This window comes from Lactuca serriola, chromosome 4 (assembly GCF_051521515.1).
Source record: "Lactuca serriola cultivar US96UC23 chromosome 4, Lser_US96UC23_V15, whole genome shotgun sequence".
Lineage (NCBI taxonomy): Eukaryota > Viridiplantae > Streptophyta > Magnoliopsida > Asterales > Asteraceae > Lactuca > Lactuca serriola.
The window spans coordinates 128,329,709-128,342,177 of record NC_136411.1 but is presented as its reverse complement, the minus strand read 5'-3'; the positions used below and the strand labels follow the sequence as shown (position 1 = coordinate 128,342,177).

General features: G+C 34.3%; 1 protein-coding gene and 1 long non-coding RNA gene across 2 annotated transcripts; one reads left to right on the top strand and one right to left on the bottom strand.

Moving 5' to 3' along the window:
• The first annotated feature begins 1,623 nt into the window (after window positions 1–1,623).
• Window positions 1,624–7,441, top strand: LOC145102534 (uncharacterized). The gene is made up of 2 exons (XM_079039951.1): window positions 1,624–4,573; window positions 6,752–7,441. Exons 1-2 carry the CDS (start codon window positions 1,768–1,770, stop codon window positions 7,210–7,212), a joined length of 3,267 nt encoding a protein of 1,088 aa, XP_078896077.1. The 5' UTR covers window positions 1,624–1,767; the 3' UTR covers window positions 7,213–7,441.
• Window positions 7,442–11,765: 4,324 nt separating this feature from the next.
• Window positions 11,766–12,262, bottom strand: LOC145100350 (uncharacterized). The gene is made up of 4 exons (XR_013704991.1): window positions 12,193–12,262; window positions 12,063–12,110; window positions 11,927–11,977; window positions 11,766–11,817 (listed from the first exon to the last, which is right to left on the bottom strand). It is a non-coding gene; the product is annotated as an uncharacterized LOC145100350 (long non-coding RNA).
• Between the last annotated feature and the right edge of the window lie 207 nt (window positions 12,263–12,469).

The window sequence follows — 12,469 nt, the reverse complement described above, 5'->3', positions numbered from 1 at the left end:
CTAAATGCATGCATGACCTTATCCCCATACTTTTATGATTCTCAATTTGTACTTCCTCTTCTATCTATCCACTACTCTGATTTGTTCATTAAATACAAGAAATACAAAACCTAGTTAAGTTTTTATTATTTTTCATATGATACTTTATATATTCAAAAGTTTATTTCTATTAATGATAATATTATCCAAATAAAAATTATACTATTGTTATAATCGAATTAACTAAAAAATGTGATGCCATAATTGTAATACTACCATAATTAAGCATTAGTTTAGGATTGTTTAATAAAAATGCTAATTAGCTTATTTTTAAAATATTTTGATGAACTAAAAAAATGCTTACCGATTTAAATAAAGATTTTTTTTTGTTAACATCTACATGAACCATTTAGAAGTCACATGTGAATCGGTCAACATTTAATACCTTTGATATAACATTTGGACAACATTTAAATAAATTGAAAAGCATCTGAATGGTTAAGAAACATTTCATTTCTTAATCATTAAGATGTTTAACCATTTAAAACTAAATTGTTCGGTTTATCAAATAATCCTGAATTATTTTCATAAAACTTATCTAAAAGTATCTATCGTAGATGAAAACCAAATTATCATTCGATTTAACCCTAAAAATACGGGTGTCCATTTATGATACGACACGACAAAAATACACGATACGAAACGAAATCGGGACGAAATCAAAATTATAATTCATTTTCGTGTCGTGTTTGTGTCAATTATAAAAAACACGATGTTGTGTCGTGTCGTTCCGTGTTCGTGTTTACAAATCCACACGAAATTGACACGATTGAGCATGTTTTTGTCTTGTTTTTTGTGTTTGTCGTTTTTATAGTGTTATATATGATTAAATATGAATTAAATAAAATAATAGTTATGTATTATTATCTTTGTCGTGCCGTATCGTGTTGTCGTTTTTTAATTGGTTCGTTTTCGTGTTAGTGAAAAAAAACATGACATCGTGTCGTGTTGTGTTCGAAAAAATCTTGCCGTGTTGTGTCAGACAAAAACACGATACGATGGTCCGATTTGACAGGCCTATCTAAAAAACTATATGGATCAGATCAAATTATCCTTTTATTCATGTTTTTTTTTTGGTCAAATTTTTTCAAATAATAAAAAAAACAAATTTATCAATTTGTTATATTTTGATCCAAACGTATCATAATCCAAACATTTTTTAACTTTATTTAGTAACATATATATAACCTAATAAAGAGTTTTACATAATAATATTACAAAAAAGATTGTTTTAAATATCCTAACACACCAAGTAGATATTTTGAAATAGACAGAAAGTATGATTTAGAAAAATGAAATTCAATTACAATAGTAACATATAAATAAAAATATATTGATATTTCTTAGAGCTAGCTTTTTTAGTAAAAGATTTAAATGCCGATATACTACATACATATAATAAACAAAAGAAATAGTAGCATATAACAAAAGCACCCATATATAAATATAAATTCCTAATATATTTGTTAATGTTCAATGTTCAAACAAGAGCCTAGCTGTCCTTTGGATCCGCAGATTCTGGGTCTTCTTTCACTATAACCTTCCTTTTAGACATTTTTATAACACTAAAAAAACCCACCCCACCCCCCACTTAACCCACAACACAACTCCACAGACCACAAAGACAAATGATTTGGTTTTTCTCAAATTGTTCCTCCCTAGGCTCATCCCCTTCCTTCCTTCCTCTGCCTTTCATCGGAATCTGTAACTAAATTTAGCATTTTTGTAATGCCTGTCTTTCAACCTCTTTTACTTCTACTCTTCTTGATTTTGGTACCTTCTTGTTTCTCACTCAACTCTCAAGGTCAATCTCTTCTTTCATGGAGGAATACCTTAAAAGGCCCCAATTTGCAGGCCTTAAATAACTGGGATTCCACCAATGAAACCCCTTGTGGGTGGTTTGGTATCACTTGTGATACTAACAAAAATGTCGTTGAATTGAGTTTGAGTTATGTGGACTTACTTGGAACGATTCCTTCTGATTTCAACTCGTTGTTGACTTTGAAGAGGCTTGTGTTATCGGGAACGAATCTCACTGGTTCGATTCCGAAAGCAATTGGGTCGTTACAGGATCTGAGTTACTTGGATTTGAGTGACAATGGGTTGACTGGTGAAATTCCGAAAGAGCTTTGTGATCTTGAGAAGCTTGTGGAGCTTTACATCAACACGAACAGGCTTGAAGGTTCAATTCCTGCTGAAATTAGGAACCTTAAGAACCTGGTTGTGTTGACTTGTTATGATAATCAGTTAGGTGGAAGCATTCCGAGTTCCATTGGAGACCTGAAAAAGCTCCAGGTGATAAGAGCTGGTGGAAACAAGAACATTGAAGGGCCTTTGCCGGAAGAAATTGGGAATTGTACTAGTTTAGTGATGTTGGGTGTTGCAGAAACGAGCTTATCAGGTTTTCTACCTTCAAGAATTGGTAATCTGAAGAAGCTCCAGACACTTGCCATTTACACTACCTTACTTTCCGGCCAAATTCCGGCAGAGCTTGGTGATTGCACCGATCTCCAGAACATTTACTTGTATGAGAATTCTCTTTCCGGTTCAGTCCCGAGCACATTGGGCAATCTGAAAAACCTCAAGAATCTGTTGCTGTGGCAGAACAATTTGGTTGGAAGTATTCCACCCGAGCTTGGAAACTGTCTGCAACTTGTTCTGATTGACATTTCCATGAATTTGTTGACGGGAGTCATTCCGGTGACATTTGGGAACTTGACTTCGTTGCAGGAACTTCAGTTGAGTGTGAATCAGATCTCTGGTTCGATACCGAGTCAGCTTGGGAATTGCAGAAGTCTCACTCATATTGAACTCGACAACAATCAGATTACCGGCACTATTCCTTCAGAAATCGGAAACTTTGAAAACCTTACTCTGTTGTTCTTATGGCAGAATCATCTCGAAGGTGCAATACCTAGTTCCATATCGTCTTGTCAGAATCTCGAAGCAATTGATTTCTCGCAGAATTCATTGACTGGTCCGATTCCGAAAGGTTTGTTCAATTTGCAGAATCTGAACAAGTTGTTATTGTTAGGAAACGATTTGTCCGGCCAAATACCTCCGGAGATCGGGAACTGCTCGTCGTTGATTCGGTTTCGTGCCAACAATAATCACCTGATTGGATCCATTCCGCCGGAGATTGGCAAGTTGAAGAATTTGAATTTCCTTGATCTCGGATCGAATAGGCTGACCGGAGTTATTCCAACGTCGATATCTGGTTGCCAGAACTTGACGTTTCTAGACTTGCATTCCAATTCAATCTCCGGGAGCTTACCAGCGAGTATAAACGACATTGTATCTCTCCAGTTCGTTGACGTCTCTGAAAATCAAATCGACGGCACGTTGAGTTCTAATCTCGGATCACTGACTTCACTCAACAAGCTTGTGCTCAGTAAGAACCGATTGTCCGGACCAATTCCATCGGAAATAGGTTCATGCATGAACCTTCAACTGCTTGATCTGAGCAGCAACGAGTTTTCCGGCGAGATTCCACCAACGTTAGGCAAACTTCCAGCGTTGGAGATCGCTCTCAATCTCAGCTGTAACAAATTCTCCGGAAACATACCGGCTGAGTTTTCCGCCTTAGATAAACTAGGAGTTCTAGATCTATCTTACAACCAGTTTTCTGGTGATCTTCAAAATCTCGTCGACCTTGAAAATCTCGTGGCTCTTAATATCTCTCACAACGATTTCAAAGGTCACGTGCCGGACACTCCCTTCTTCTCCAAACTACCACTCAGTGTCTTATCCAACAACCCTTCATTGTGTTTCGCCGGCAACGAGTGCAGCGCCGACAAAGACGGCGCCTCCAGGCGCAGCAAGGGTGCAAGGGTGGCAATGGTGGTGCTGATAGGCATCGCATGTGTTCTCCTCCTATCTGCGTTCTACATCATACTCGCCGGAAAAATTCGTTCTCGAGAGCATGGTATGGGTGATGCTGACGTGGAAATGGGTCCACCATGGGAGATCACTTTATACCAAAAACTTGACTTATCAATCGCCGACATGGCAAAATACCTAACACCTGACAATGTGGTGGGCCGAGGTCGCACCGGCGTTGTGTATCGTGCAAATATCCCGTCGGGGTTTCCCATCGCTGTAAAACGATTCCAGTTATCGGAAAATTACTCCGCCGCCGCGTTCTCCTCAGAAATTGCTACTCTTGCCCGAATCCGCCACCGGAATATTGTCCGTTTGTTGGGTTGGGCCGCGAACGGGAAAAACAAACTGTTGCTTTACGACTTTTTGCCTAATGGAACTCTAGGCACCTTGTTACATGAAGGCGGCGTTGAGGTTGTGGAGTGGGAAACGCGGTTCAAGATAGCTTTGGGGGTGGCGGAAGGCTTAGCATACTTGCACCACGACTGTGTGCCGCCTATAATCCACCGCGATGTCAAGGTGGAGAACATATTGCTGGGTGATCGGAATGACGCTTGTCTGGCGGACTTCGGGCTAGCAAGATTGGTGGAAGAAGACAATGCCTCGTATTCTGTGAAACCTCAATTCGCTGGCTCCTACGGCTACATGGCCCCAGGTAAACCCTAATTACCAAAAATTCCAACCATTAATTCCCATTTGACAGTCTGGTATAACTAAATCAATAGGATAGTTAATAGTTACTAGTATATAATTTATATAACGTTTACAAAATAATTGGGAAATTGAGGGAAAATAAAAAAGGGTGTTGTTATGTACACTCCATCCTAATAGTCTATTATAGACACGTTAGTGTTATATCCGTCCGATGGACAGGTTGAACGATATAAAAATGACATTGTACCCTTGACAATAAACTTTTTGTGATAACCGAATTCAATCCAAAATAAAATTAAAAGGGAAACAGCCTTATCATGAATTCTTTAAAAAAACAAAATACTCAAAAAAAACATTATATATATAATGTCCAAAAGAATGTCTTCAAATATATTAAACTAAGTTACACAGTTTGAAAGCATCTTTCAATTTCATTGTCTATATAGTTATACAGTTTGGTTTTGACCTTACACAATATTGTTTAGGTAAATAAAAAAACTTATAATATTTTTGAATATATGCTAAGGTTGGAGGTTTTGAAGGATTAAACTAATTGGTCAAGATTTATTCCTATGTTAATCAATCTATGAATTATAACCTTAAACGTGTAAATTATAATTAATGGTATATTAAGGAAGTAATAATCAAAATAAATATATAGAAAAAGCTACCATGTATGTTCATAACAGAAATTTATGGACTTGAAATATGGTTACTACTAACTTTATGTGGTTTACTCTATTAATTTTATGTGATTTACTCTATTGTTGGAATAGATAGCTATTTTGAAATGTTAAATGGATGATTGTAATTATGTGATATTAATTTTAAATAATTGCCAAAAATATAGCAAATACATCCCTCAATAAACGAAATTCGAATTAAAAGATGTTGAAATAACGTCAACGAATGATTAAAATTTATGGATACTTTGAATTGAAAAATAACTGTAACTATTAATTAAATAAATATTTTGAAATGATGCAAGGGTATACAAGGAATTTCACTTTGATGAAAAATGGGATATGGAATGGGCACCTGGCAAATAAAAAGTTTTGTTTATTAAGATAGAGATGCTCTAATACTATTATAGTCTAAATTTCATAATCATAATTAATGATTTCTACTAAAAAAAAGTATTTTTCTCTTTCATTCTTTTTTTTTCTTTTATTATTATTATTATTATTATTATTATTATTATTATTATTATTATTATTGTTTGAAGCCATGTCAAGTTTACGGAATTGATACATTATTCAAATTAATTACAATATATATATATAAAAGAAGGTTAGGGACTTTTAAAAATAATGTCCGTGCTAATATAAATATTATTATAAAAATATATTCAAAGTTAATCCTTTCAGATTTTTTGTTTTATATAATTTTAAATATAATATAACAAAAATATGGTATGTTGTTTTTGTATGCACTGAATGAGTTTTTTTTACGTGCCTACGTAATTTTTATTTTTTGAAAAGGAAAAAAATGAGTTTAAAAAAAAGGAAATGAAAAAACTAACTTACTTGAAACAAACAATACAAAGTAATTTTTTTTTTCTGTTTTTTCTTCGCTGTAGATAGTATGACCCCAAAAAAGTTATCATTTTTTGTGATCATAAAATGTCTTTTTCTTTTGCTACTGACGTGAAGAGATTTTTTTATTACACTCCCATTTAGATTATGTACATATAAAAATATTTTTGAAAAAAAAAATAAAGAGATAAAAGAATCCCTTTAACAAAGATGGAAAAGGCCCCACATAAAATAAATGAGAGGTGGCGCGTGTGTCGCAAGTGAGACTGAAATTTGTTGGAATTTGGGTTTTACAACTTTTATAGCCTATATTTAGACTGGAGTTTGCCTTTATTAAAACAGGTGGAGTGTAAAAATACAAAATACGGGCAAATTAGAAAAATATAGTTAGATTTTATATAACCATTATTTTTTGGTGTTGCTAATAAGACACTCTTAAATGTATTTTATTCTAAAAGTTTAAAAAGAACACGTTGATATGTTTTATCGTGTTTGTATTATTAGTATTATATTGATGTTATACAGTCTAATAGTAAATGATTTTTATATTTTGGAGTTTCTGTTTTTATAAGAGTTTTGTTTGGATAAGAAAGGTTTGGTCTCCACATAAATCTTAAATGTATAAATAATTGTCTGTGTTGCAGAATATGCAAGCATGTTGAAGATTACTGAAAAGAGTGATGTTTTTAGCTATGGCGTTGTGTTATTAGAGATCATAACCGGAAAAAAACCGGTTGACGAGTCGTTTTCGGAAGGTCAACATGTTATCCAATGGGTTCGTGATCACCTCAAAAGCAAGAAAGATCCGGTAAACATTATAGACAAAAAACTACATGGAAATCCTGACTCTCAAATACAGGAAATGTTACAAGCCCTAGGAATTGCGCTCTTGTGTACAAGCAACCGTTCTGAAGACAGACCAACAATGAAAGATGTGGTTGCATTATTGCGGGAAATCAGACATGAGCCAACAATAACACATAAAGAGACCAATAAGCCACGACAAGATTCAAGTGTTTCGAGCTTGTATTCGTCATCTTCGGTAACCCCGGCTCAGTTGTTGATTCAGGGTTCATCGAATTGCTCCCTTGCTTACTCGTCTTAATACCGATTCTATGAAAATTGCAACAATAATTTTTAGGGTTAGATGGTATATTAGCTAGCATTGTAAAAATGTTGAAAAGAAGTGTGCCTGTCTTTCTCTCCCCTCAATCTTTTAAATTATTTAGAAATTAAATATATTAGAAGTCGGGAAAGGGATTGGGGGCCATTCCTCAATTGAATTCTTTGGTTATTCTAAACATGAATACAAATCCCCTTCTATTAGAATTTAATTATTGTTGTAGATAAGTAGATATTTTCGTGGATTGATGCAACTTGAAAGAACAAATATCGCAATCAAACTATATAATGTTTTTTTTGAGTGGTTTATAATCTTCCATCTATTATGGTTTTTGGTATTTATGAAAACAAGATTTGCCGACAATAGACGAAATTTAATCAATAACCTTGGTGAAGAAGAATCTTTATGTCATCAATTCAGTTTGCATAGTTTCTCGATACAAAAATTTTCTCATTTTGTAATCATCAGTCTTAGATTTTTACTTTAATTTCTTAAATTATTTTCTAGTTAAAATATATAATTTTGAGTCATAAGAAAAAAATATTTTGAACTCTTTAAATATTGACTAGACGTTTACCCGCGCCAAGCGATGGGTGCAAATAATTTTAATACGACGGTTAGTTTCCATTAGTTGCGAGTTAGTTCCTTGTGGCATTTTTGCGGATTGTTTTGTATCATATAGTTGGAGAATGTGACGGTTGGTAAGTTTATCTATATTTTTGAGTATGATAGCCTAATGAAAATAAAAACTATAAATTTACAAACATAATTGTTAAATATATAAAATAATAATATATTTAAAATTGTATTTAGCATAGTACCCAATGATTACTATAAGGCAAAATAAAAATTATGTAATAATTAAACCCACAATAGAGGTTCAAATGATGCATAAAGGCAAAACATAACTTTTGATCAATAAATATCATGTTAGGCTAAAGAGAATGATAACACTCTTAGAACCTTGCCACATCAACTTTTTGATTGTCACATCATTTTTCTCTATTTAACACTTAAACTTAGCATTTGGTAGCGAGTTGTAACGAGTTTAGCACTTTATTTTTTTCTTTTTCTTTTTCAAATGTAATTAAATTACTTTATTTCAATACACAAACATTTTTTATGTACAAATATTAAACAAATTTTATTCTTTTAAACCACAAACAATTAATATAATATAAATTGATGCAAGGGCAAAACAATAATTTGGTAGAATAAATCTATGGCTGGACTACAAGAGAGTCTCATCTGGAAGGTTGCTCGATCATGATCCTGAGGGGAGCTTAAATCCCTATTTCACAATCAAAGGAAAACACCAACCGTGTTGCAAAAATTAAACATCAACTGTGACATTTCATCAAGCATCTCTGTATGTTTTTAAGGTCGAAAACATTATTGTCATCTCCATAACAAACAAAGTGATAGGATTATTTCAAGGCATTTAACAAGCCTCAAAACAACATGAATTAATCAGAATAAAATCAAACCTAAAACCAACAGCTTATAGTGTGACCTGTTCTAAAATTCGTGAATCAGTGTGATCCCATTTGCTTCCATATAAAAAGCAGCGGAATCTAGGTCAAACTTGGTGTTCTGGACAGGGTAGAAGTGCAACCTCAGCCAATCATAATTAGAAACAATGATGTGAGAGATTTGTGAAATATTGACATAGGTATTATTCCCTAAATCAGATTCAAAAACCCTACCTCTTCCAGTTCAACTCGTTTAGCTTCCCCATAATTAATCAAGAAATTGTCGACATGATGAGTATTTGAAGAACAAATCACAAACCGGGGATGAAGAGAAATATACTACAAGAAAAATAGTCTTTTACGACGCGCAAACCACGACACTCATTGATTTATGTTACGCAATGGAGAGTGACGTTAAAAAAGTGTCATCTCTTCAAAAAATTTAAGGATTTAGGTCACGCATTATTGTGTGCCCTTAAATTAGCGTCATACGAGAAAAAATTAAAAACACGGAGGGCGATGTATCTTAAATGGGCGCCCTCTATGAGTGTCGCTTTATAATTTTAATGAAAAGCGCGTTTAGTAGATAGGGGGAAAATGAAATCCCTAAAATTTTGAACACCCGCCTTATTTTTTGTCCTCCAATTTTGTTTCCTTCTTGCCCTAATTACGATCCTTTCTTCCCCCTCCATGGATTCGACTGCCGCCTTGCCTAGTTATCGACACTCCTTCCTTCGTTCCGCACTTGCCTTCTTCGCCTGACAATATCTCAAGAAGTACAACTACGAAAGCGTACAAGTCGGACTTATGTGTCGGAACTCCGGTAGACTGAAATTCAGGAAACATGTAGCCTCGTGTGCCCTAGAATTTCACGAATCTTGAATTTGGCTTACTGGAATCTCGTTCCAAGCTGCTATCGGTTTCGCCACAGAGTTCTGCCGTTCCAAAATCCCATATTTTCGCATTGAGTGACTATGATTGGGTTACAATTATGCTTGAGCCGACGATTGGGTTACAATTATGCTTGAAAGTGTGAAGAATTTACATGCTCCATCTACTTCTATCCTAGAGCCGACGATTTAGGGCCTTACAGCTTCTCATCCCACATAGCGCCGACGATTTAGGGCCTTACAAGCCCTAGCTCGGATTGAACTAAGGTATGCTTTACTGAGCATGATTTGTCATGATTTTTTGTTCTGCTTACAAGCCCTAGGTCCGATTTCAAGAAATATCTCATTCTATTCAATGAAGCAGGTCTGATTCTTCTCTTCTGGTTGCACTAAGGTATGTCGTGCTTACCGTTATTCATCTAGTCTCTTCTTCTTCTTCTTCTTCTTCTTCTTCTTCTTCTTCTTCCCTGATATCTTAATTTTTCGTGTAACACCTACCATTTCTTCACTTTTGGAACGCGTATAATTTCTTCACTTATTCTTCTTCTTCTTCTTCTTCCCTGACTCGAATTACTTTATCACGCCATTTGTGTTGATGGGTGCAGCGCTAGCTTTTTTCCTAATCTATTTCCAAGTGAACTGGTCACTAGCTTGTGTGGTGGTTGTGGCGGAATCAAAATGGGGGTTTCAGCCATACTCAAGCAAAACATATAGACATCATTACCACTTGGCCAATTGTCATGGCCCTCCACTCGCTGGTTCTAAACCCTGAAGACACGACCACCACCACCACCATTACTAAACCAATAGAAGAACTTTCAACAATGGTGAAACCTGATCAGGCCTTATACCTGATAACATTAAAGGTCTTTTTACATCCCCACCCGCTAATTTCTTTGAGTTAATTATATAAATGTTTTTCATGGTGATTTTGTCATTCTTTTCAGTTTGAAGAGGTTGTTGATAAAGTCAAAATTGAAGGTTCAAGAGTCAGATCTACCACATATTGGATAAAGTGATCTTGCTCTCTAAAGGCTCATAGATTTACTATGGTTCTACTTCCACATCTTTGGACTATTTTTCTTCAATTGGATTTTCCATGTCTATTACAGTCAAACCGACTGACCTTTTTCTTGATCTTACTAATGGTAAATCAATAATTTGAAATGATATTATTTGTATGTGATTTTTTATCGTTATTAACCACAAAAAAGTTTTTAAATCTCACAGGAAGGAATTGCACCTGATTCAATGCATGATTATGAGCAAGGTGAAAACACGGACGATGAGAAGAAATCAATAAGGCAACAACTCATCAGTTGTTATGAAACAAGACTGAAAACTGATGTATGTGATTTGGACGTTGGCAATTACAATCCTGGAAAAGAAACTTTACCAAGTAAGTATTTGTAAAAATAATAATAATAATAATAAATAATAATAATAATAAATTGATGCATATGTTTTTTTGGAATGTAAGGGTAAAATGGTAGAAAAGAAAAGAAAATAACATTATGTATTGAACACTTTGTGTGTATAAACTAACTCTCTTTGAAAGTAGGAAACTGTGTGGAATCAGAGCAATGGTGTACAAGTAAGTATTTGTAAAAATAATAATAATAATAATAATAATAAATCCCAGCTTGATGAATGATGATCGAGGTTAGTGGATTCTACTCCACAAATTAGGTTCTTGCTTTTATCAACTTACCTCTTTATAACTGTTGTTAACCTTGCGATCCATTGACCATCTAATTTGAAAAAATCTACTTTTCTAATGGGACTTATTTTTTTTAATGGTGGCAGGAAGCCAAGAGAAATCAAGGTGGCAAAGCAAGCCATGCTTCATGGAGAAATTAAGATGATCTTAATGAATATTTTTGGTAAGTACTCTCTTAATTTTATAAAACTTGCATTCATGCTGAAACAATTATGTTTTTCCCATGGATAGCAGTTAGGAGATGTCAAGATCACGTTTTAGTGTGGAGCTTGATGTTGCAAATGCAGTAGGGTATAATATCATGAGACATGCATATAGTTTGTTATATTGGGCAACCAACAGCTCCCATCATACAACAGAGGGTATAATATCATGAGACATGTATGTGTTTCTTGGTCATGAAACAACAGCTGCAAAACAACAGCTCCCATCATACAACAGAGGGTATAATATCTGCAGGGGCGTAGGATGATCGTCTTGAACGAACTTGCTGATGTGGCGTAGGCTGACAGAAAACATCAAGTCAAACAGAAGTGAGTCATAACATAATGCAAAATTATATATATATATATATATATATATATATATATATATATATATATATATATATATACCTGCAATTTTGGGCGTAGTGCCTCTAAAGGTCCTTTGCTCTTTTGTGACCCCTGTTGTAAAAAAGACAAGAATAACATGAAGCATCAAAACTTTATTAAAATAGATCAAGAGTTTAAAAAAAATCATTTTAAGTACCTTTCCTAGTGCCCAATCTGCAGAATCAAAGAAAGCACGATCATGATCCTGTATGATTGGGGAACAAATTAGTTGTTACTATTCTTCTTCCATAATTAGACAAAAAAAAAAAGAATGGAAATTGAATTACCTTTGAGATTAAAGGGGTTTTTCTTGGTAGTAATCCACCATATTTTTTCTTGATTACAGCTTCCTGCAAACAATGAACTTTGTGAAATTTCAATTTTAAAGATTATATAGTAAAGACTATTCAACCACAATTTTAAAGATCAAATAAGCACATGATTTAAGACTTTTAACTAAATCCCTTGTAATGGTGATAAAGGGCAAATAAGTAAATTAGGATAATATCTACAAAAGAAAGGAAGTACCTCTTGGGCTTGTGTGGGCATGGGATTGTCCTCTGC

Excerpts from the sequence above, each read along its gene's own strand:
- LOC145102534 (XM_079039951.1), top strand. The coding sequence starts at position 1,768 with ATGCCTGTCTTTCAACCTCTTTTACTTCTACTCTTCTTGATTTTGGTA. Across the intron at positions 4,574-6,751 it reads CTACGGCTACATGGCCCCAG|AATATGCAAGCATGTTGAAG; the intron begins GTAAACCCTAAT and ends TCTGTGTTGCAG.